The sequence below is a fragment of the Sus scrofa genome, chromosome 8 (assembly GCF_054392235.1).
Source record: "Sus scrofa isolate SSC_HxYL_T2T_F1_AM1 chromosome 8, Sscrofa_HxYL_maternal_Yorkshire_Landrace_v2.0, whole genome shotgun sequence".
Lineage (NCBI taxonomy): Eukaryota > Metazoa > Chordata > Mammalia > Artiodactyla > Suidae > Sus > Sus scrofa.
Genome location: NC_139390.1, coordinates 12742237 through 12765312, shown reverse-complemented (window position 1 = coordinate 12765312; position 23076 = coordinate 12742237). Strand labels below are relative to the sequence as shown.

General features: G+C 38.2%; 2 protein-coding genes across 10 annotated transcripts in view; one reads left to right on the top strand and one right to left on the bottom strand.

The window, feature by feature from the left end:
* The window catches only part of LCORL (ligand dependent nuclear receptor corepressor like), a 162448-nt gene extending 144263 nt beyond the window's left edge, over positions 1-18185 (top strand). For 6 of the 9 annotated variants that reach the window (XR_014811831.1, XR_002346349.2, XR_014811838.1 and 3 more), the window contains one exon: positions 15509-18185. Coding sequence is in view for 4 of the 9 variants with exons in the window: in XM_084970667.1 (XP_084826793.1) it covers positions 15509-15683 (175 nt within the window). In the remaining 5 variants the exon portion in view is untranslated. Of the gene's footprint in view, positions 1-4083; positions 4111-15508 lie in introns of all 9 variants that reach the window. The other 3 variants (XR_014811836.1, XM_084970665.1, NM_001444714.1) reach the window with 3 other exon arrangements.
* NCAPG (non-SMC condensin I complex subunit G) overlaps positions 17893-23076 on the bottom strand; it is a 43091-nt gene continuing 37907 nt past the window's right edge. The window contains exons 17-21 of the mRNA XM_084971622.1: positions 22501-22665; positions 22137-22272; positions 21694-21777; positions 19534-19606; positions 17893-18100 (exon numbers count right to left, since the gene is read on the bottom strand). Coding sequence (XP_084827748.1) covers positions 17986-18100; positions 19534-19606; positions 21694-21777; positions 22137-22272; positions 22501-22665 — 573 coding nt within the window. The 3' untranslated portion in view covers positions 17893-17985. The remainder of the gene's footprint in view (positions 18101-19533; positions 19607-21693; positions 21778-22136; positions 22273-22500; positions 22666-23076) is intronic.

Here is a 23076-nt window from a genome sequence, read left to right as displayed (position 1 = left end):
CAATATTTGTTGTATTATCTGATTTTTAAATATTTCTTAAGATGTTGTTTTTTTCCTCATTATTCTTGATATTCCATACTTCTTTTTGCCTTTTTGGATATGACACTAAAACTCATTATCAGTTTTATATGTGTTTTTCTTCATAGAATAATTAGTGACTGGAAATTTGAGAGACTTTCATCAACAGGACTTTTCTAGGAAAATTCCTAGGGCAATGTATATGGTGAATTATGGAATATTTCTATTGGTGAAGAGTTTTGCTCCTACCACAAATGTCTTGTTTTTATACATTTCAAGGTTAACTGTTCAGATATAGTTTAATACATAGGAGTTTTAAAAGTTAAAAATTCACTACATTTGTACTGCCATATTATATGTCAAGTAGACATGGAAAGGAAGAAAAAATTTAATTCTGTTCTATTCTTGGTTCAACAAATAATGAATGCCTACAAATATGCTTTTATGTAGTATAGAAGGTTCAAAAAGTTCTTTTTCCATCTAAATGAGAAAACAAGACCTTATTCAATAAAGAGGATGCATTTTCTGTTTTAAGTAGGATGTTATATGTTTAAAGGGATAGAAAGTCATGGTTCCTACTCTCGTGGAACTTACTGTCTGCGTGGGGATAGTGAATAGGCAGTTTTGGTAGAAGGATAAGTGCTGTGATGGGCGAGAAAGGTAGACTGTAGGAGCACACAGGGAAATTGAAGGCACGTTTAGAGAATTAGGCAAGGATTCCTACATTGTCACATCTAAACTGAGATTTGAAGTAATGTGTTACAAATCCAGAGAGTTATTTCGGGCAGAAGCAGATTGCATGGGGAAAATTTGGGTGACAGAAGGGAGCAGGCTTGTCTAGAACAGTGAATAATTTAGTTCATATAGCTGAGGCACAAAAACAACTGTAAAACATTGATTAGGGGTCAGTTAGGCCTTGAAGTAATCCATCGACTATAGCACAAGAGGTTATTTTAGAGATTTGGGAGAGAGCAGTTTTGGTGGACTAGTAGACCCAGAAATCTTAGAGTAACTGCAGGAAGACAAAGAAAAATGTAAATGGCTGTGATTAGAGAGGAAATAGGGAAGTAGTGAGAGGAAGCCCAGTTGAACGATGTTTAGATGCCAGTAGGAAGAAGCCAGTGGAAAATGAAAGACTGAAATTAGGAAATGAGATGACAAGTAGTGGAAATGGAGTGAAGCCCCTGACGTGATCATTTGGATATCATGGGGCATCATTAGAGAGATTGGTCTTGGCCAGAAGAGTCACTTCTTGTCCTAAAGCACATAAATAGTGGGAACAATATGTGAGGATGCAAATCAATATATAAGTTTATGGGCAGAATGTTGAAGAGAGTAGGGTCTATTTTCTATGACTCAAGAGGTAATCTAAGAGTAGTACGGTGGGTATTGAGCTATATGGATAACATTTGAAATACTGTCTCGAGAACTAACAGGATTGAACAGCTTTGTGGTTTTATTTCAGCTGCCAGAATAGTAATTGGGTTCATTAAGTGGGTGTAACAGAAGGACAAAGAGATCAAGCCAAGAATTCATTCTGTGAATTGTGAGAAACTATATGATCAAAGTGTAACTTGTAGGGTGTCTCTAATAGTTGCACACAATATCGATTTCAGGGGAAGAGCAGAATGGGGTGTGTGAAGGGCCAATTGTGAGAGATGATTTGGGGATGATCATGGCCTAAAATTGTTTGTGACTATCGAAAATAATAATATAAACCTCTTAATGTCAGTGTCTTGAGTTCCCAAGGGAAATGTGTGCCTTTTCTTAATTGACATATCCAGATGTAATCAATGGACTTTGGACACCTCCAAGGAAGTTTTAAGACTAGAATAACATAATGTGTACTTCAAGCTACTATCCTCATAGTGTTTTTCCTATGATATTAAATTTTCTCCTAAAAATTTAGAATTCAAGTTGACTCTGAATTGAATTCTGAGATGAGTGAAAAAAGGTCAGTTTTTCAGCTTCTGTTTTGTCATCTATCCTCTAGAATGATTTAATATACATATAACTTTTCCATTCAGAATTCTGGTTTTCGCTCAAGTATGTAACTAACGGGTGATTTTTAATTAATAGTATACTCCTTTAACTCCCCAGAACTGAGACTAGACATGCGTCCGTGAACGTTTTACCATATTTTTTGAGTCCTAACAAGATATTCTTTCAGATTTGAATGATTGAGGCAACTCTCAGCACAGGATATCCTTAAGCATTTAAAAATAAAATTTAGTGTTAGTTTATTCACGTGCTGTTATTTAGCATCATAATTATTATCTCATGGAAAAACTATGATGAGCCACAGAGTAGAGGATCTCTCATTTTGATAGAAAAACGTTTCCAGATGATTTAGTCACCTTAATCTAGTTTGCTACACAAACATTCCAAAGTGTTTCCAAGAAACACTAGCCCACCAAGATGTCCTGTGTGTAAAGGGTTCTGTAGTCTGATAAGATTGGAAAGTGCTCAGTCCTTTTTCCTGGGCTTCCTGAGTCACAGTGTCCCATTGGCATATCAACCTGCATTCTCCAGACTTTGTATCCCACAGAAACAGTGCTCTGCATGCTTTCCTGCTAGGTTTTCTCTATGCTTCCTATGAAGTGATTGTAAAGTAACGTATATACCAGATGTGTTCTTGTACATAAATTGTTAGAGTAATCAAAATTAAGTTGTAAATGCTTTACTAAGATTCACCATTTAAAGAACAGTGGTACATAGGCCAAAATAATCACATGTTGATCAGTCTGTAAGTTTCACTTTTGTGTTAGAATTTATTTCACAATGAGCTGTGCTAGCAGTCAATTCAGGTAGCTGTCCTGTTTTACAAACTCTAAGAAAGTATCTTATGAATTTAGAAGAACAGTGTCTTCTCAAGTCTCAATCCACGCTGTTAATTTGTTCAGAAATGGATGAAACAGAGACAGATATTTTAATGTAAAAAAGAAATGCTTTGACCTATTCTTTTTAACATGGGCTTCATATTACTGCTTTGTTACTTGCCAGTGCCATAGGTAAAACTATTAAAACTGTGACCCAATAATATATTCTATTGAAATCAAGAATTTTTCATAAAAATCCATTCTGTTTAACAATTGGATTCAGCCCCCCACTCCCACCCCCACCCCCGTCATTGTAGTTTTCATAGGAATGGAGCAAAGAGAAGAGTTTTAGTTTTCAAAGAGTTTCTAACTCTTGCCTTAATTCTTTATTAAAATATGAGACAGCTACTTTTGTAATTCCTTGTCTCGATATTTTTTTCTTAGAATTTTTCTTGCATGTCTTTTGTCTCATTGTCTTTTCAACCATTACGGAGTTTTCCAGGATATTCTGCTTTACTGATTGCTGCATATCTTTCCTGGAAAACTATTTAATTTATTCAGCAAATGCCAAATATTTTTCTTTTGATCTACCAGGCATATTTAGACGTTAGAGTCACACAGGAACTCAGCAACTTATCAAAAAATATTTCAAGTTTTTTTTTTTTACTTTGACAACATAATTAGTATAACTTGAAGAAAGATAATTTGGTCGATTCTCCTGATTAGTGGATATGGAGTACAGCACTGTTTTCAAAAAAAATTAACTTTCCGAATTGGGGTTTCTGGCCCCCCGCCTGCTTTGTAGGTAGTTTTATTGGAACATTGCCATGCTTATTCTCTTATATGTAATCTCTTGCTGTTTTTATGCCACAGAAGCTGAATTGAATAGTCGCAGACAGAAACCCCAAAAAGCCTAAAATATTCATTATCTAGCCCTTTGCAGAAGAAAAAAAATTTGCTGACCCCTGTTTATATCAGTAAAAGCTTGATATGGTGTAACAAGGGGGGAAATGTATCGAATTTGTTTAGTAAATCAAGATTGTCTATCCAGTTCCTCCCCAGCACCCCATCCACCCCTTCCCTTTGTCTGCTTCCACCTCCCACACAGCGCAGTGCATTTCTGACATGGAGTTTTTTGCTTCGTTTTGTTTTATCTCTGTGAGACAAGACCTGTCTTTATCCAGCAGGGTGGTGCCATGAATGCCAGTTTTATTCTGTTTTATAAATCTTTATTCTCTCCCTGCAGCCTCCAGACCTGCTTTGTCTCTCTGAGGTAAGTTCAAGGGTCTCCCTTCTCTTCCTTAAACCAACTGGTACCCCCTGTTCGGAAGAGATTGATTTCAGGGCTTCACACCTTAAATTTCTTCCTCTAGTGTTCTCTTCCCCTCTTTTCTTCTCTATTTCTTCACTTAGGAATTCAAAATTCTTCGTTCAGCTCTTCTGGATGCCATTAATTTTTCCTCATTTTTCCAGGGCAGTCGTTTTCTTTGTAGTAGAGCTGAGTTTCTGTGATTATCATAATATTAAGCCTACCGAATTCACCTGTTATTTAAAAAAAAAAATTGTAGATTAGGAGTCTAAATGATTTCATCCTGCCAGGTTTTTCCTTCCTTGTTTTTGTTTAATTTTAAACAAGACCTTGACATCTTTTTTCTCACCTCAATTCCAGTTCCAGACAACCTGGAAAATTCATGTGTTTGCTTCTTCATCTCTGTGTGACATAAACTTACAGAATGCTAGATTTTAGAAGCATGTGTCTGTAGGCCCCATGAATTTATTCTTCCAAAAATGTTCGTTTCCTGCATGCCAGGCAGTATGTTAGACATAGGGGATATAGTGGACAAAACCAGATGTCATTCCATTTAGGGTCCAGGTTTATTTGGAGAGACCGTCACTGAGAATAATAAATTACACACCATCTTACGAGTCCTCGATTAGTACGTGGAACTTTGAGAATTCCTTAGAGGGCGGTCTTGTGAAGTCAGGAAGATGAAGGAAGCCTTCTCTGAGGAAGTGGTCATTGGGCTGAGCTGTGAAGGGTGAGTAGGAATCAGCTGGGTCAAGTGGCAGAGAGTGGGGAGGGGAGGAATGACCTTCCCGGAAGAAAGAACCGAATGTGAAAAACCCTGAGCAGGTAGGAGGGGTAAGGCATGACTGGGGTGTCTTGAGTCAAGAGAGAAAGGAGCAGTGTGATGTCAGGTGTGGTGAAGATGGACCAGGTGAACTCTAGACCCCGCAGGTTCTCAAAAGCCATGGTTATGTACTTTCAGTGGCCAGTTTTACCCACCACTGAGGCAATAGCTATGCCTATCTGAGGACTCTATGTCATGCCCCAGGTCCTAGAAGCTCTTTGCATTCTTTTCGGTGGGAATACAAGTTATATCCAGTCCTCTGTGGCTCTAGGTATTTTCCACCTGGTCCTTTTCCGTGGTCTTTTTCACAGCCTTGGGAAACATCCACGTCCTGATCAGCATTTCTCTGGACTTGCGGGAGCTCCGGAGCTCGCTCTCTGCAGCTCTCTTTCCTGTGTTCTGCCCGCACATTTTAGTCACTTTGGGCTCCCTCACCTCCAAACTCTGTCTTGTCTTCTCAGGAAGATTTCTAAGATCTCTTTGGGCTCCCCCTGTATCGCAGCCTGGAAGTTCTCCGAGCAGTAAGCCAGAACGAATTTTAAGAACTACCTCCTTTGTTTCCCTTTTTTCGAGAATCACTGTCATCCTGTACTTCCTGTCATCCATTATCTTAGAAACATTATTTTATATATTTTGTGGGGGGGTTTAAGTTGTTTAAAACAAAAGGTAAATTCATTTTGTTACTTCTTCATGGCCAGAAACAAACATCCTACATTTAATTTTTTAACAAATATTGATCCAGTTTCTATATGCTAGATACTGGAAATAAAATGCTGAACAAGACCAGCAGGGAATTGTACTCTTGTCAAACTTGTATATTGGCGGGAGGGGAAACAATAAAATAGAAACCATAAGTCAGTGGTAACTTCTGTGTTAATGAAAGTAGATGGCATGCGTTTTTAGGGAGAACTACTTTAGGTTGAGTAGTCAGGAAGCTGAGTATGAATGAGAGCTAAAGAGAGTATGAAATAAGAAAAGAAAGCCTGGGATTTGACCTCGAGAAATTCCGGTGCGTGTTGGCCACCTCGACTGGGATGACTTGCAGTGACAGGAAGAGGGAATGGAAAGCCAGTGTTGTGTTTTGTCTCAAAAGTCAAAAAAAGTGAGTCTCAAGAAGGAGAGTGTCGTATTCTGCTCAGGCTGACGTAACACCAGAAATTTATTGTCTCACAGTTCTGGAAGCTAGAAAGTCTAAGATCTGGAGGGTTCCATTTCTAGTGAGAGCTCACTTCCTGGCTTACAGGCCACCTTCCTGTTCTCTGGTGTCTCCTCCTCCTCTTAGAAGGACATCAATCCTATTGGATTATGACCCTACCCAATGACCTCACTTCACCATAACCACCTCCTGAAGGTCCTATAGCTCTTCACAATGGGGGGTTAGGGCTTCAACATACAAATCTGAGCAAGGAGTTGGGGGCAAAGGTACACATCCACTCGATAGCAGAGGAAACAGCCAACAGTGTTGAATTTTGTTAGGAAGGCCAAAATGTCAAAAACGAATTCATTAGACTTATTTCATTGGTGACTTTAATAAGTGCTGTTTTCATAGCATAAAAGTCCTTGAAGCCAGATTGGAGAAGGTTAAAGAGTAAGAGGTACAGAAAATGGTGATAGCAAGTATAGGACAACTCACTAAAGTAAGGGACTCTAAAAATATTAACTTGAGGAAGGTAAAAGATTGAGCGAAGCCTCGCATCTTAAGGAACGAGAGACCTTAGACTTGCTTAAACATCATGGTGAAGATCCAGTTGAGAAGAGGTGGTCTGTTATTTATCTGTTCGCCACAACTGTAGGTAAATTTGGTTGCAAACTGCCCAAAACTCATTAGCTTTAAGTAAATAAGCATTTATTTCACTCTTGAGTCAGTGATTGGCAGATCAGACTGGGAGATTCTTTGGCTGGGCTCCCTCAAGTGTCTGGGGTCAGCTGGCTATCAAATGGGACAGCTTAACCCTCATCCATGCGTCTCTCATAGACATTCAGCAAGCCAGCCCAGGATGTTCTCATGGCCAAAGCAGAGACGTGAGAGTGAGCAGAAAGGCCCAAACCATTTCTCAACTTCAGCTTGCATCATATTTGCTAGTATCTCATTAGCCAGAGCAAATAACATAGATGAGACAGAATGAGAGGGCATTGTAAACTAAGGCAAAGAGTGAATGCAGTGATGGGTGAAGAACTGAGGCTGTTAATGCAATCAGCCTCAGTCTGCCACGGATGGTATTTAAAAAAAAAAAAAAAAAAAAAGGAACAGAGTCGTTGATAATGATTATTGATAAGTTCCTGAGAAGACAGATGGGATTGGGGTCCAAAAACATTTGTTTCAAGTCATGCTGGATTCTGCATTTTTTTACAGTTAGTTGGCATTATTTTGGATAAACAGCTTGCTAATTGCTTTTACTTTCATATTAATTTAGTACTGAAATTTTCTATTTTTATAAGAGTATCTGAATCACATGTACTTATTGCATATTTGTGTACCTACTTAAGATACTGCTTTAGGCTCAGTTGTCATACAAATTTAATATACAAATTCACTAAGAAATTCAGGCAAAGTCTTTTTGTCCCTACAAGGCAAAGAATCACTTCTAAATCACGTAGCAGTGCAAACTATGCTCATTGATTCTTAAAGAGAATTTTTTTGTATGTTTGATTTGACCATAATTTCCTTCATTCCATTCAACTAAAATTTCAGGTAGATGTCCCATTTCTCAGTATAAATGATTTTTTCCATTCTAAGTATTTTCTTTTGAATTCCTGATTATTGTGGTTTGCTCTCTGATAATCATGGCAGCACTTACTAGTTAAAAACCTATGCACCACTGGTACTAACCTTTATTGAAAAAGTAATTTTCCTAAAATTGGTTGCAGTAAATTAAAAATCTAGGATTCTGATCTGCAACTATCAGATTATTTAAAATCTTGCCTCTTAACCACCAAGTTTTTCTGTTCCTCCAAATAACCCAAATTGAATAATCAAAAGCAAGTCAGGGAAAAACATCTGACTTTAAATCTCCCACTTAATCTACCAAGGGCTTTAAATTTATTAATATCTTACCAAAGGGAAATTTTACTCTTGAGATAAATTAAGTATTAAAAAACGAACAAACGAAATCTTGTACAGCCTAACAAGTAGAGTGTTTGCCAACAAGAGAAAAGATTTATTTACTTGTGTTAGACCTCCTAGTTCACTGGTGGACCATTGCTTACCTGTACGTCCTCCGGCTCTTTTATATTTAATCCCCTTTAAACCCAGAGGTTCAAAATTAAACTGTTGTAGGAGTTCCCGTCGTGGCTCAGTGGTTAACGAATCCGACTAGGAACCATGAGGTTGCGGGTTCGATCCCTGGCCTCGCTCAGTGGGTTAAGGATCCGGCGTTGCCGTGAGCTCTGGCCGTAGGCCAGCGGCTACAGCTCCGATTAGACCCCTAGCTTGGGAACCTCCATATGCTGCAGGATCAGCCCAAGAAATGGCAAAAAGACAAAAAATACAAAAATAAACTGTTGTATTATTATCTGACTACAGAAATTATAGGAACAGACTGATGATGAACACTGCAGAAACAAATCATACCCTTATCTGCCATAGATTATCCCCACACGCGTACCTTTTTTGATTTTTGTTTTTAATACTAATGTTAATTCACGTGTATTGACTCCTTCCTATATGTCCAGCCAGGCATTCTACAGGCCTTCTCTGTACCAAGTGCTTCATTTACATACACATTTAATAATCATTATCCTTAAGATGTATTCTGTCTTAATTATTCAGTTAAATTGAAGCTTAGAGACTAAGGAATATACACTGAACAGGTGAGTGATATGATTCAAGAACAGAACTAAGGCTGGAGAAAGTCCCCCTCTGTCCCAGTTTATGAAAATCCTCATCCCTAAAGACCTCTTTCAAATAGTTTTCCCCCTGATCTCCTCACTGCTGGGATTAAGCTTTCCCTTCTCTGTAATCCTTTTGTCCTTAGTTACTCCTTTCATATTTACTGCAGACTGCTTTTTTTTTTTTTTTTTGTCTTTTTGAGGGCTGCACCCGCGGCATATGGAGGTTCCCACGCTAGGAGTCTAACCAGACCTGTAGCTGCCGGCCTACACCACAGACACAGCAATGCGGGATCTGAGCCTCGTCTGCAACCTACACGACAGCTCACAGCAATGCCGGATCTTTGACCCACTGAGCGGGGCCAGGGATTGAACCCGCAACCTCATAGTTCCTAGTCGGATTTGTTTCCACTGCACCAGGACAGGAACTCCCAGGCTGCTTTTAATTGGGGTAATTTATGAATACTTACCCCGACCTCACCTTCTTACTGAGCTACAAAACCCTTGAAAACAGACACCATCACACTTTTATATTCCTAATACACCGGGTAGGTATTAGTTAAGAATTTGAGGGGGGCATGAGTGAATTCTAACTAACTTTACTTTCCAGCAGATCTGGCTGAGGGAACACGTGCCAGTTCAGTGGGATGCATTTCAGTTCTATATAAACTGAAACATTTTGCTTTGTGGTAAGGTCTCCTATAGCAGCCTCCTGGAACCTAGGAACCATCAAAATTAGAGTCCCATAGACCCATGACTTAATTTTTATAATTTCTTACTACATTGAAAACATGGGGATACACTTGTGTACTTCATGAAGAGTCTCTGCTCTAGTTTTGTGTGTTAACAGCCTCATCATGCTGTTGGGACAGATTTGTGAAAAGAACAGGCTCAAAGGTAGCGCTGAGCTGCAGCAGCTATTCAGTACACTTTTTTTTTTTTTACTGAAAAAAACAATAGAAGACACCGTTTCCAGAGGAAAATAAACCAGTCACCCACTGGTGCTAAATAAGTTCAGATTTGATGGTTTCAAGGACTTTATAGTAACTAATCAAATTCCAAATCCTTTATCAGAATTGTTTGTCCATGCTTACATCTGACTTCTTTCTCGCTTTGAAAGGATGAGCCTGGGTTCCCTGTCACCCTCAACCTAAAGCATACGCTCATGGGAGCCATTATGTCAGGGCCCCATACTCTTACGAGTATGCCTGTGGCAGGCCTCATGTCAGTCTGTGCCCATACTTTTTTTATGCTGAGAAATTTAAAGATATGACTGGCAGCTCCCTCTCTAGTTAAATATAAAGAAACTGTGCTCTACAAAATAAAGAAAAGGAAAGAAACTAGAGCATATGTTTAGAGCATAAACATAGACATCTCTTGGATAGGGTCATGGCTGTAGGCCAGACATGCCATGTAATGTTAAGTATTCTAAAGAAGTTGGTAAGTGGGTATTAATATGAAGGGAGACTCGTGATGGGGTCACAACCCAGGAGTTAGTGTGCAGAATAGCATAAATAGATGATCCACCCTGAAGTCTGTCACTTGGTTGTGTGACTGTTGGTAAGTCATGGTACTTCTTGGAGCCTCAGGGGAGTGATAGTGAGAACCGAATGAGGTACTGTAAAAAGGCTTTCAGCATAGTACCTGGCCTTTTAGCAACTACTCTATAAATGGTATTTTCAGGTCTGTCTTGATCACACTGAAATTTATTTCCTGCAACGTGGCTAGCTTACTTTATTCGTTTATTTTTGCTCCTTAGGGCTGCACCTGCAGCACATGGAAGTTCCCAGGCTGGGGGTCAAATCAGAGTTACAGCTGCCCAGCAACATGGGATCCAAGCCACATCTGTGACCTACAGTGCAGCTCATGGAAATGCTGGACCCTTTAACCTACTGAACAAGGCCAGGGATTAAACCAGCATCCCCATGCATACTAGTTGGGTTTCCACTGAGCCACGGCAGGAACTCCACCTAGCTTTTTTTTTTTTTAAATCTTTTTGCCATTTCTAGGGCTGCTCCCATGGCATATGGAGGTTCCCAGGCTAGGGGTCTAATCAGAGCCATAGCCACCAGCCTGCGCCAGAGCCACAGCAACACAGGATCCGAGCCGTGTCTGCAACCTACACCACAGCTCACGACAACGCCGGATCCTCAACCCACTGAGCAAGGCCAGGGACCGAACCTGAAACCTCATGGTTCCTAGTCGGATTTGTTAACCACTGCGCCACAACAGGAACTCCAGCTAGCTTGCTTTAAAGTTTACTCTCTGTATGACAGAGATGAATCATCACACATCTCTAGTAATAAGTAAAGCTAGTTTATGTTAGAGTTGAATATATTAAAATTATTTTTGTTAGAATTGTCAGTAATCATTCATTTAAATCACAAATGATAATTATTTGGATTTCCATGACCCTCAGAAGGTTTTTATCTTTTATAATTTCCAAATGCACATACTCTGTAAACTTCCATCCGGATGGTAGAGAAGAGCTCTGTTTCAAGGTGAGTGAAATTATTAAAGTCTTGAAAATAGGCTCAGCTGTCTATGTAATCGTATCAGGCGCCCTTTGCCCTTGTTGAGCCCTCACCTACCATCTGGGTTCCTAATTCGATAGAAGGGGCCTTACTTAGGGTAAGTACGTCTTCTAGCGTCTTCCCACTTTCCCCTGAGTATGCTATGCGGTGTTAAACTAAAGCTTTGCGTTTGTCTGCAGCTCCATGTGGTTTTTAAAGCATGTTAATGGATTCTCATTAGATCATCCAAAACACATAGAGGAAGCAGGGAAGATGTCATTTCATTTTTCTTTCTCACAGGTGAGGAAAATGAGGGTGCAGGTGGCTAAGGTACTTGTCTAGGGTCATAAAGGCTGATTGTTAACGTTGTCAGAACTGGCACCCAGGTCCTCACATTCTTTTCCCTAATTCTTTACTCTCAAGAGTCCCCCCCTGGATCCACAATTGCTGAGCTTTCATTAGAATCCTGGCTATGACTCTAGAAAGCCACTTCATCAGATGGTTCAGACGCTGCCACTTCAGCTTTCTGATTAAGACATGAAGCAGAGAAACTGTGAAATAAAAAGACTGATAAATTTGATATAAAATTTAAAATGGATCCACGACAAAATCAGTATAAGCAGATACAAACAACTAATGCACTAGGCAGGGTGGGGAGGGGGCGGGAATGTAAATCGCATAGAAGGCAGGATTAATCCTAACGGCCTAAGCAGGAAAAGGTCATCGTCTCCACTGACAAAGAACACAGAAGAGGAAATAGACGTGGCTCATAAAATACGACAGTAAATTTAACCTTGCTCAGACATGCCAGGTAAACAATGGCGCAGCGTTTTGTAAGCTTCCCTTCGTTGTCGCCCGCAGTGTGGGAAGGGGGAGGGAGGGAAGGAGAGCATCACTGGTCAGAGTGTAAAGTGGTATGCAGGCGATTCGGGTAATAGCTTTTCACGTTTTTAAAGCAGCCTTTGATCCAGCTATGTCAGTCCTAGACACCAACCCTTTTGATGGCCTTGCACACATATTTCAAGGGACACATAGAAGAGTAGTACGTTGAGATTTTAAGCAAAAGATTGGAAAAGTCCAAAAGTTTATCAGCTTGAAGACTGGTAAAGTGAATTATGACATATCTGTAGAGTGGAATTCTCTGTAGCTGTTAAAAGAATCAAGTATTCATTGTGCAAATACGAAACAGTCTGCAAAATATACAAGGAAGATACACAACAATACACATAATTGTGTCGGGGGAAGGGATACTTGAAACAGATACGTGTATAAATGTGAAGAGGCTAACTGGGAGAATACACCGGAAGTCGGCATCGGTAGTTGCTCCTGGAAGAGGGACTAGGAGCAGTGAGAGACTTCCTTGTATAACATTTTGTAGTGATCTGTTTTTAACTTTGAAAATTTATTACCTATTTTTAAAACATAAAATCATTGTAAGGTACATCAAGAAAAGTTGAACATTTTTTAATCTTTTACTTGGTACAAATATAATTATATGACAGATTTCTAACATTAAACCCAACTAGTCTAGACAAAATTTTAATTTCCAAATATAAAGGAATGTTTGTTTAAATTCCTCCAGATTGCCAATTTTTTTGAAAGCATGGACTATATCTTCCTCATCTTTGTATCCCAAAAATACTTTCTGATGGGTACTCAATAAAGGTTGAATAATTTGGTAAAGAAAATGGAATTGAAAAGTGCTCTGGTAAGTACTAGATTATAGTTAGAGATCCAGATTCCTTTTTTTAGACTTTTAATACTTACGTTTTTATTTTGTTTTCATTTGTCTTTTTAGGGCCACATCCATGACATGTGGAAATTCCCAGGCTAGGGGATCAAATCAGAGCTGTAGCTGCCTGCCTACACCACAGCCACAGCAACACCAGATCCTTAACCCACTGAGTGAGGCCAGAGATCGAACCTGCATCCTCATGGATACTAGTCAGGCTTGTTACCACTGAGCCACAACAGGAACTCCCAGATTCTTACTATAGTCCACACACATCTAGTTAGGATGCTCTTAAAAAGAGCCATTTATTTTATTTTTCTATTATACCTGCACTTCCCTCTCTCTTAAAAAGGTGAGGTGGGGGTGACAAAAAGCTCTCTTGGAGCTCTGTTGTTCTAAGAGCTGTGTTCTAATAATAATAAGACTAGTAGACTAGCAGTACCCAAACTGCAAACAAACATCAACTAGTTTCTTTATAGGTATATTCATGAATTAAGGATGTCAATCTGTATGTTAATACTAACATTTAATTCGTTTTCTTAACTGGTATTTTCTTTCCGTGCAAGTATATCGTTTTGTGCATGCTTGGAGTTTGTGTTTCCAAGTTTGGAGTACATACTCTAGAAAAGAAACTTTAAAAAATTGTCTTTATAGTTCCTGTCGTGGCTCAGTGGTAACAAACCTGACTAGTATCCTTGAGGACCCAGGTTCAATCCCTGGCCTCGCTCAGTGGGTTAAGGATCCAGCGTTGCTGTGGCTGTGGTGTAGGCCAGCAGCCACAGCTCGTTTGACCCCTATCCTGGGAACCTCCATATGCCATGAGTGCAGCCCTAAAAAAGCAAAAAAAAAAAAAAATCATCTTTAAAGTATTGAAAAAAATAATGTAGGTATTGCCTATTCTCTGAATACACCTTTGTCAAATAACGAACAGAAAAAAATCAGTATCGTGGAGCTCCCATCGTGGTGCAGTGGTTAACGAATCTGACTAGGAACCGTGAGGTCGCAGGTTCGATCCCTGGCCTTGCTCAGTGGGTTAAAGATCCAGCATTGCCGAGAGCTGTGGTGTAGGTCACAGACACAGCTCAGATCCCATGTTGCTGTGGCTCTGGCGTAGGCCGGCGGCTGCAGCTCCAATTAGACCCCTAGCCTGGGAACCTCCATATGCCGCAGGAGCGGCCCTAGAAAAGGCAAAAAAAAATCGGTATCATACATTTATAGCTTTCTTTAGAGTTTCTTAAAAGAAGTGTACATCAAACTTTGTTTTGAAAATACAAATAAAAAAATGACTAGCAGTCCTTGGAGGAATGATAAACATTACTGTTCCTAATCATACCTCTAGGTTTTGGCTTCTTTAAGTGATTTACCATTTCTGATGAGTAATCTTTTGTCATTTTGTTTCATATCTATTTATAAAAGATATGTCATTCAGTGGACCTGGGACTCTTTGCCTGGGGGAGAACTCAATGAAAATATGAGAGCTGTTAAATTATGGTTTAACAGCTTGTATCTCTCTGGCTTATTGAGTGGCAAATGTATCGGTTGAAGTTGCAAGGAAGGATCAGGAAAATGCTACCTAAGTCTGGATGCTGCTGCCATTTACCAACTCTGATAAGCCACTAAAATACTACACAGCTCAGCTTCCTTCTTACTAATGGGAAGAATCACTGACCTTTCTCATTGGAGAAAGCTTCAGAATGTAGTCCGACCGAACGAATCAGTTGTGTCAAATGAGCTCATGTATAGGAGGCTACTGGTTTCGAAACATAAGGCTTCCCATCCAGAAACGTGAATAGACTTTCATTAATATTACTTCAAACTTGGGCTTATGTGTGTGTTACATGTGGAGTGGCTAGCTGCACTTTGGACTCTCAAGTTCCTGTGATTTCAGAGAAGCTTGTCATCAGCTAGTTAAACAGGCCTAAGGAAAAGAGTAATAAGGACTGTATCCCACTTTCAGCCCCATGACGTGACTTTATTTGTACTTTAACTCTCTACAACTCAATTTCTTTTTTTCTTTTGCGCTTAGGTATACCACTCTTCTTGGTCATTATAAAATTTAAGTGAGATAATACATGTGAATGTGCCTAGACTATGGCAGGCGTGCAACAAAGGTTAATTCCTTGTCTCAACGTGGCTCTGGTCCTAATAGGTTATTGAAGGAAAAGTTAAAAGGGTTGAATCCAGCCAAGCTCAGTAGGTTAAATATCCTTTCTGATGTATCCTAATGAAATGCATATATGCTGGTTTTGTCCAGTGGTATCTGAGTGACATCTCGATGGCCTGTGTTGTTTTCAGTTCACTAAGGAGGCAGGAGCTTGGAAAAAAAACAAAGTCTTGTACTTTTAGGATAATAAATATTTAATGTTTAGAGGTCCAAACAATAAATCTACTGAAGATCATTTTACAAGGTTGATAATTTCTTTGAAATCGAAGTAAAACTAAAGTACTTTACACTTTTTTTTCCAGCATGCTACAAGTGAAAACTGATGAGAAACTGAATTTGTCTGATGGGAATACAGCAAGTTGCCCTTTGAGCCCCATTAAGATGTGCCTTAATCGTCCCATTGAATGGAATCTGAATTTGACAGCAGCATCTCTAGCGAGCTGTACAGTTCATAACCAAAATCTCGAAGAGAAGTAGATTGCAATTCTTCTTGCACTGTCCTTATTTTGTACGTCAATATTCTTTCTGCCAATAAGCATTTATCTATTGATTTTAAAAATAGTCCCAGTACTGTGATTTGTCTATATATTAAATCATTAGCATTAATCATTTTGATTATATTCTTTATATGTTTCTTACATGGTTTTACACCAGACCATTGTGGAATTTTGCAGTACAAATGGATTTTGATGTTTCTCTCTTCAGTGGCATTTTGTGAATTTTGTATGCCCTGTTTAAATATAAATTGTCCCCAGTTTTATTTACATGCACAAAGTCTTAATATATAATGCATTGTGAGACTTAGGTGGCTAGAATTGTAAAGATTTGTGATGATGACCTGACCATTGACAGTTGTTTAACAGGTGGATACCAACTACCTCGAAGCAAATTGGTAAAAGGCAAAGGTATCTTTTAGAAGTATATCTCTTTCAAAGTTATATATGTATAGAAAAATTGATCATAGTTTATCAAGTAGCATGTTTCCATTCATAGAATTTGAGCTGATCAGTTATTTCTCTGTATTTTTCAACCTATAAAGTCTGTGGGCTTTAAGAGCAATGGCACAATCGCATGTTTATTCTTCGGCAAATCTGTGCCTCCCTGCAGACAAGAATACTGTTTGGTTTCTGCAAGTTAATTAGTTTTGGATGAAAACTGGTAAATGGATTTACATCTGCTGATTTTCCTGTATTTTAGCCATTTATTTTAAAATGTGAAGGGATGTCTTAAAATAAGGATAGCATTTTTTACCTTTAATAGTGCAAAAAAGCATAGCTTCATCAATGGCTTATGTGATTGTGTCTGAAACTTGAATAGTAATAATCAAAAGTTTGGTGCTTAAATTTATTTTTCCCATGCCAAAGAAAGCAACCTTTGGTATGGCGGTCCATGTAGGATGTCAGAATATGGCCCCTTCCCTTTGGAGAACCTTGCTATGGGTTAAATGGAATTTAGGAATTTATTATGTTTCTAAAGACTTACTTATGGCACTTTTTGTGTACCTTTTAAGTCCTTATTTCTCCCTACCTACCCAACCCCCCAAATTATTTTTGAAAAGACAGGGATTTAACAAAAAGATTTTTAACAATAAGGAATCTGAAGCACAGGAAGAGACACAGAGCCAACAGAATGAAAATCACTGTTTTATATCACCACCATATCTGCCTTTTCCTTCTTGCTTAATAAGCATTCAGACTCCTTTTATATTTGTTTTATAAAAGCACATGTACGTATGTAATGTAGCAATCTGGTTCAAAAAAAGCACAGCAGTCTTACTTTGGCTCTGTCTTAGAACATCACCTTAAATGGCCTCTGGTAAATAAACCTAAAAAAGCACAATTATTATTAAAACAGATCCAATGTTAGCGTATTTCTATTCTGAATAACAACAAAGAATGATCATCAGAGGGATAAGAAAAGTTTTTTGTTGGGTGTTGCAGAAGACTGATTTTACACAGTGTTTAAGTTAGGCAAGTGCCAATTTCAAAGAATAAATTTACAGTGAAGAAATAGTGCTCATAAATTGATATAGTGGACTTCCTGTCACATTCTTTTCCTGCTGTTTTTTATTGTTCACAATAAACATTTTGTTACTGCAAAACATAGAAAACTCCATGATTAATACGTGTATGTGGCCATCTTCCTCACCCAGGAAACACCGTAAGCAAATTGGGCTCCCTTATGCAAATATTTGGGGGAAAAAAACTACCTACACAGGTAACACTCTCCAAATACTTGAAAGAATTACAAAATCATCAGAATGGCAACTGTGGAACTTGGATGCTGGACACTTTGGTTCATTATACTAGTCTTCCCTGGAAGTAAGCTCCTTTTAAAAAAACCAGTTTGTGGTACTTTATTTGCCCTTAAGATGTCATTTTTTAAATGTGTTATGAGGTATTTTTATTTATGGTGGATCTGCCAAATCAGAATCGTAAACTTCTCCAATGCAAGCTACCAGCTAGTTAAACTTAAAAGCTGTCCATAATGCCAGGATTTTAAACATAAGAATTCCTAAGCATCACCTGGGGTAAGCTGTTAAAAAGCAGGATCCTGGGTCACCTCAGTAGGTTCTGATTAAACCCACCGTTGATGCAGGTGGTCTGTGGAGCACACTGTCTTAATGCTTCAATACAGGCCAAAGCAATGTGGGATCAGAAAGCAGAAAATTCTACAAGAACCACACTTTTTCTAATTTTCATACAAGGGTAACTTTATTAAAGAAAAGAACTGAACATAGTCTTCATGGACATTTTTCAAAGGACTCCATCTCTATCACCTATTCATTGAGAAATTGTGCAAGGCTAAGTTTACTTTTTTCTAGTGCTGCTGTTTTGGCTCGTCTTGGTAATCTCATCTTCATTTCTGATTCTGGCTCTGGAACTTCATGATCACTAAACAAATGTTAAAATATACCAATTTAAATACAAGCTTTAAAACCAGTTTATTTATAAATAAAACTTTGTTTCTGTCATTCTATCAGTGTGTGATTAATAATCCTGATTCTATTAAGCTTAAAACTAAAATCTCAAAACCAAAAAGACAGTAATTGGCTATCCAGCAAAGTGAACGAACCATGGAAAACCTAGCTAATTTCTTAAAATCTACATGGAACCTGGTGTTATACAGGAAAAAAAAAAAGCAAAAAACACAAAACTTCTATAATGAAGCTTATTATTAAACAGGAACTATAACAACTGCCTAAGAGTTTTGGGGGGAATTCAAGTACTGAAAAAAATAAGTCCTATTTATTATAAGGCAAAGAATTCCTAAGACACTGTAAACAGCAAATTTCCCCAAAAGGTATTTTAAATTTAATCAAAATTTGAAAATAGGAGTTTCCTGCTGTGGCACAACAGGATCAGCGGCATCTCTGGAGCACTGGGACCCAAGTTCAATCCCCCACCCAGCACAGTGGGTTAAGGATCTAGCGTTGCCACAGCTGCAGTGTAGGTCACAACTGTGGCTCAGATCTGATCCCTGGCCCGGGAACTCCGTATGCTGCAGAGCAGCCAAAAAAAAAAAAAAAAAAAACAAAAAAACTATATGTATATATGTATGTATGTATGTATATACACACATTTCCCCAATGAATGGATGAAAGCAAGACAAGCTGTAAACATTCAGCTTTCAACAGTGGCTTACTGACAGAAACCGAAAATAAACACCATATATATACTATACCACTATATCCAAATTATTCTATCATTATAAATGTAGAGAACCCAGGGGGTTCCCATTGTGGCTCAGCAGTAACGAACCCAACTAATATCCACGAGGACTCGGGTTTGATCCCTGCCCCCTCGCTCAGTGGCTTAAGGATCCAGCATTGCCGGGAGCTGTGGTGTAGGTCAGACATGGCTTGGATCTATTGCTCTGGCTGTGGCGTAGGCTGGCAGCTGGAGCTCTGATTCAACCCCTAGCCTGGGAACCTCCACGTGCTACGGATGCGGCCCTAAAAAGCAAAAATAAATAAGCATGGAGAACCCAAATCTCAATCTCAAGTTTGCTGATTCAAGTTCAGAGAAGTCATACATGCATGACCTTATAATTAGAGGAATACATGGAAATAAAATTTGAAAGAACATACTATAAAACTGACTAGCTAGTACTAATAGCTATGACAATGAATAGGAAAAGCACACAAGCCACAGAAGTCAGATGCTCTTGGATGTATAATTTAAAAAGCTATTTATAGTTTTCATTGATTATCTTGCTATATAGTCACAGTATAAACAAACTACAATTTTTTTCTTCTAAACATTTTTTTAAAAAATGAAGATTAGGTTAGGCCTCTCTATATTCTAGACTCGCATGGCACACGCACCTTTCAGAGTCAGTCTCAGCCTCAGTCTGACGTCTCCTGCTCATTCTAGCTGAAGCTGTCACTGTTCTTCGTCCTTAAAGACAGTATAATTCATTATCAAAATTTAAGTTGCTCATATTTAATCTAGTTCCTGGGCTACCCAAATCCTTTATTTTCCACTTTCAACACAATTCCTCCTAGTTCCCAGTCAGCATGGTACAAATTATCATATGGAAAAAATGAATCCAAATAAGATTAAAATTTTACTAATTTCTTTTGCAACCTCTGATATCAGGCAAGGGAAAATATGGACACTGAATTATAAGGAAGCAAATTTTTGCTAAATTTATTTGGGAGAAAGAAGCATATGAAATACATGTTATATAAAGAAAGTACCTTTTACTGCACAAAGTATATGGAGAAACTAATTAAAAATTAAGGTTAGGTAAGATTGGTTAAGTCCATAAACAGATCCTAAAGAAACAACTTTAATCAGTAAAGTATGGTTTCTTATAAAATATTTTAAAACATACATGCTCAATTCAAATGTGTGCTCTAAAACATTTTAGCATAAAAATTAAAGCCTTTATACGCTAGGGAGATTACAAAAATTCTGCTAGCTAGAAATTTATAAGAGTAGGAAGTAAAGTGGCACCACTTATCATAAATACAACAGCAGATGTTTCCTTATGGCGCGGCAGATTAAGAACTTGGCATTGTCACTGCAGCGGCTTGCGTTTGATCCCTGGCCTAAGAACTTTCACAGGCCACAGACACAGCCAAAAAAAAAAGAAAAGAAAGAAAACAGCATATAAAGTTTGAGCTACTGGGGGGAAAAAAAAAAAAAAAAGAGGTGGGGTTCTCATGGCATATCTGACTAAAAGCAGTCTAATCAAAACCAAATTATTTGGGGGGAGTTCCTTGGTGGTCTGGTGGTTAGGAGTCAGCACTTCCACTGTTGCGGCCCAGATTCAATCCCTAGTTGGGACACAGATACCACTACCACATCAAGCTGCTACACACCAGGGCCAAAAAAAATAAATAATAAAAATTTTAAAGTTAAAATTATTCAGTATGATCATTTGGTTGAAATTTATATAACCTTTTGTTTCCTTCCAACTTTACATATTTGCTTATAAACTTCTAATGCAGTTATTCCCAAGAAAACATCCAACAACATGGGACTCATGTGGAAGAATATCCAGCAATTAGTATTTAAATAAATCACTGGCTACAAAACAATACTATGGCCAGATTCCATTTAGAAAAAGAATTAAGTATTCATTGAAAAGGACCTCAAAGAGTATTTTTCAGAGATTAAAATAATGGTTGGCTCACAGGTGGAATTAACATTCTTTATAATAGTTTGCTTGGATGTATTTTCTGATTCTTCTATAATAAGCATGCATTACTTTTGTAATAAGACAATAAAAAAAATCAAATTTCAGATTTAAGTGATCCCCTAACAGTCATGTATATTATTGCAAAAAATCTCCTCTTGTTGGATATCCCTTGGGAAATAAATTTTGTCAGAAAAATATGCAATACAAAGGAAAACAGAAACCCAGAAAAATTCTAGGAGAATAAAAGGGACAAAAATGTTTAATCAGGAGTTCGCATCGTGGTGCAGTGGTTAACGAACCCGACTAGGAACCATGAGGTTGCGGGTTTGGTCCCTGCCCTTGCTCAGTGGGTTAACGATCCGGCATTGCCGTGAGCTGTGGTGTAGGTCGCAGACGCGGCTCGGATCCCGCGTTGCTGTGGCTCTGGCATAGGCTGGCAGCTACAGCTCCGATTCGACCCCTAGCCCGGGAACCTCGATATGCCGCGGGAGTGGCCCAAGAAAAGGCGAAAAGACAAAAAAAAAAAAAAAAGTTTAATCAAGTAAAGACAGACCACAAACTGATAATATAAAAAAATTATTGATCATTTGATAAAAAATCTTTATTCAACCCAAACAGTCCTTTGTATATATATATATATTTTTTTTTCAATCAAAAGCACTTGGAGCCAACACTGATACTATCTTTTAGACATAAAGAAAAACCTAGTACCAGCTGAAACAAAAAGGAAAGTTAAGGATATCTAAGATACTGAAAAATGCTTATCCCTAAGGATACAATGTATTTCACTGGATAAGAAAACTGAAAAATTTTATTCTAAAGTTAGTTCATATATTACCTCTGTTAGTCTGCTTCTGAGTGGATTTCATTCGGGTTACCTTTACATCTTTGACAGGAGTTATATACACTTCTTTATTCTTTTCTATTAAAGTAAATAATACAACAATTATAAATTAAAAACAGCTTCATGAAATATTTTAAATGACCAAATAAATGACAACCAGTCCCAAGAGCAACTACAGAAAATGTACCATGGAACGGTGTTTCAAAAAATGTGAACACTGGAAAATAAGCAAGCAAAACTCTTAAGAACATAGTTTTGCATGGTCATATGATAAGAAACGTACACACAAAAAACTTATAAAAATAAAACAAATATTTACCAGTGATACACTTCCCCGAGGGGACTTAATTAGAAAAACCTTTCTTCCATTCCTGATATCCAATCGCATGTGTGTGAAAGGTGGAAAGGACAGGATCTTATAGGCATGTGGTTACTACCTTCACTTTGAAAAAGAGTCGTGACTGTGCCGTCATCCTGCGCTGCTACAGCTTGGTCACCATTTTCTTTATTTCCTTTTTCCAGCTGAATCTTGATTTTCTCCAAAGCTCTCAGGCACGTTCTGTCTTTTACTTGCTATAACAGAAAATATTTTTTAGAGCAGCATTTTCTAATCTTAAAAAAAGATATATACTAACAAAGTTGTTTAAAAACATTCTAAAAATTCTACTAAGTTTATGAAGGCAACATTTACTTCAAAGAGCAAAGTCACAATATACTCATGTATATATAAATTACTAGAACCATATCAATTCTACTTTGCTAAAGATATATACACATTGAGAGTAACTAGAAACTACTTACCTCTAGAATCTCATTCAACAGAACCAGAAGATCTTTATTAGCAAGATCACTACTGAGCTCTAACGAACTCAAGGCTTTAGTATAGACCCGAACTTCTGGTGAACATGGACATGACAGGATCTCATTGCAAATTTTTATAGCCAGATTGTCATGAACTGTTAAGGCCTGGAAAATCAAGAGAAAAATCCTTAAAAACTGAGGTGGTATGATCATAATACAGTCCTACACATCATTTCCAACTACTGTGACATAATCCCAAATGCAGAATGTCTAAAAACCAATTAACCTACTCGCCAGATGAGCTCCCCTTCTTACAGTGGATGCTATGGTACAGGGCCTGCTCCACTTTTACTACTGAATCATTCATTCTCTAGGCTAGCATGAGTTTTGGAGGTTCAAAGTTCCCAATGCAGAAATGATCCCAGGTTGAAGACAATGTGCTCTGCCTAAGGTCACACCTCCTCCCTAAGAGTCAGTCCACATTCAGTAACTCGTAGATATACAGATACAACAGCCTAGCCTTATCTCAATTCTGGACAAATCAAAGAACTATCCCAATTCCGGAACCTCCTATGA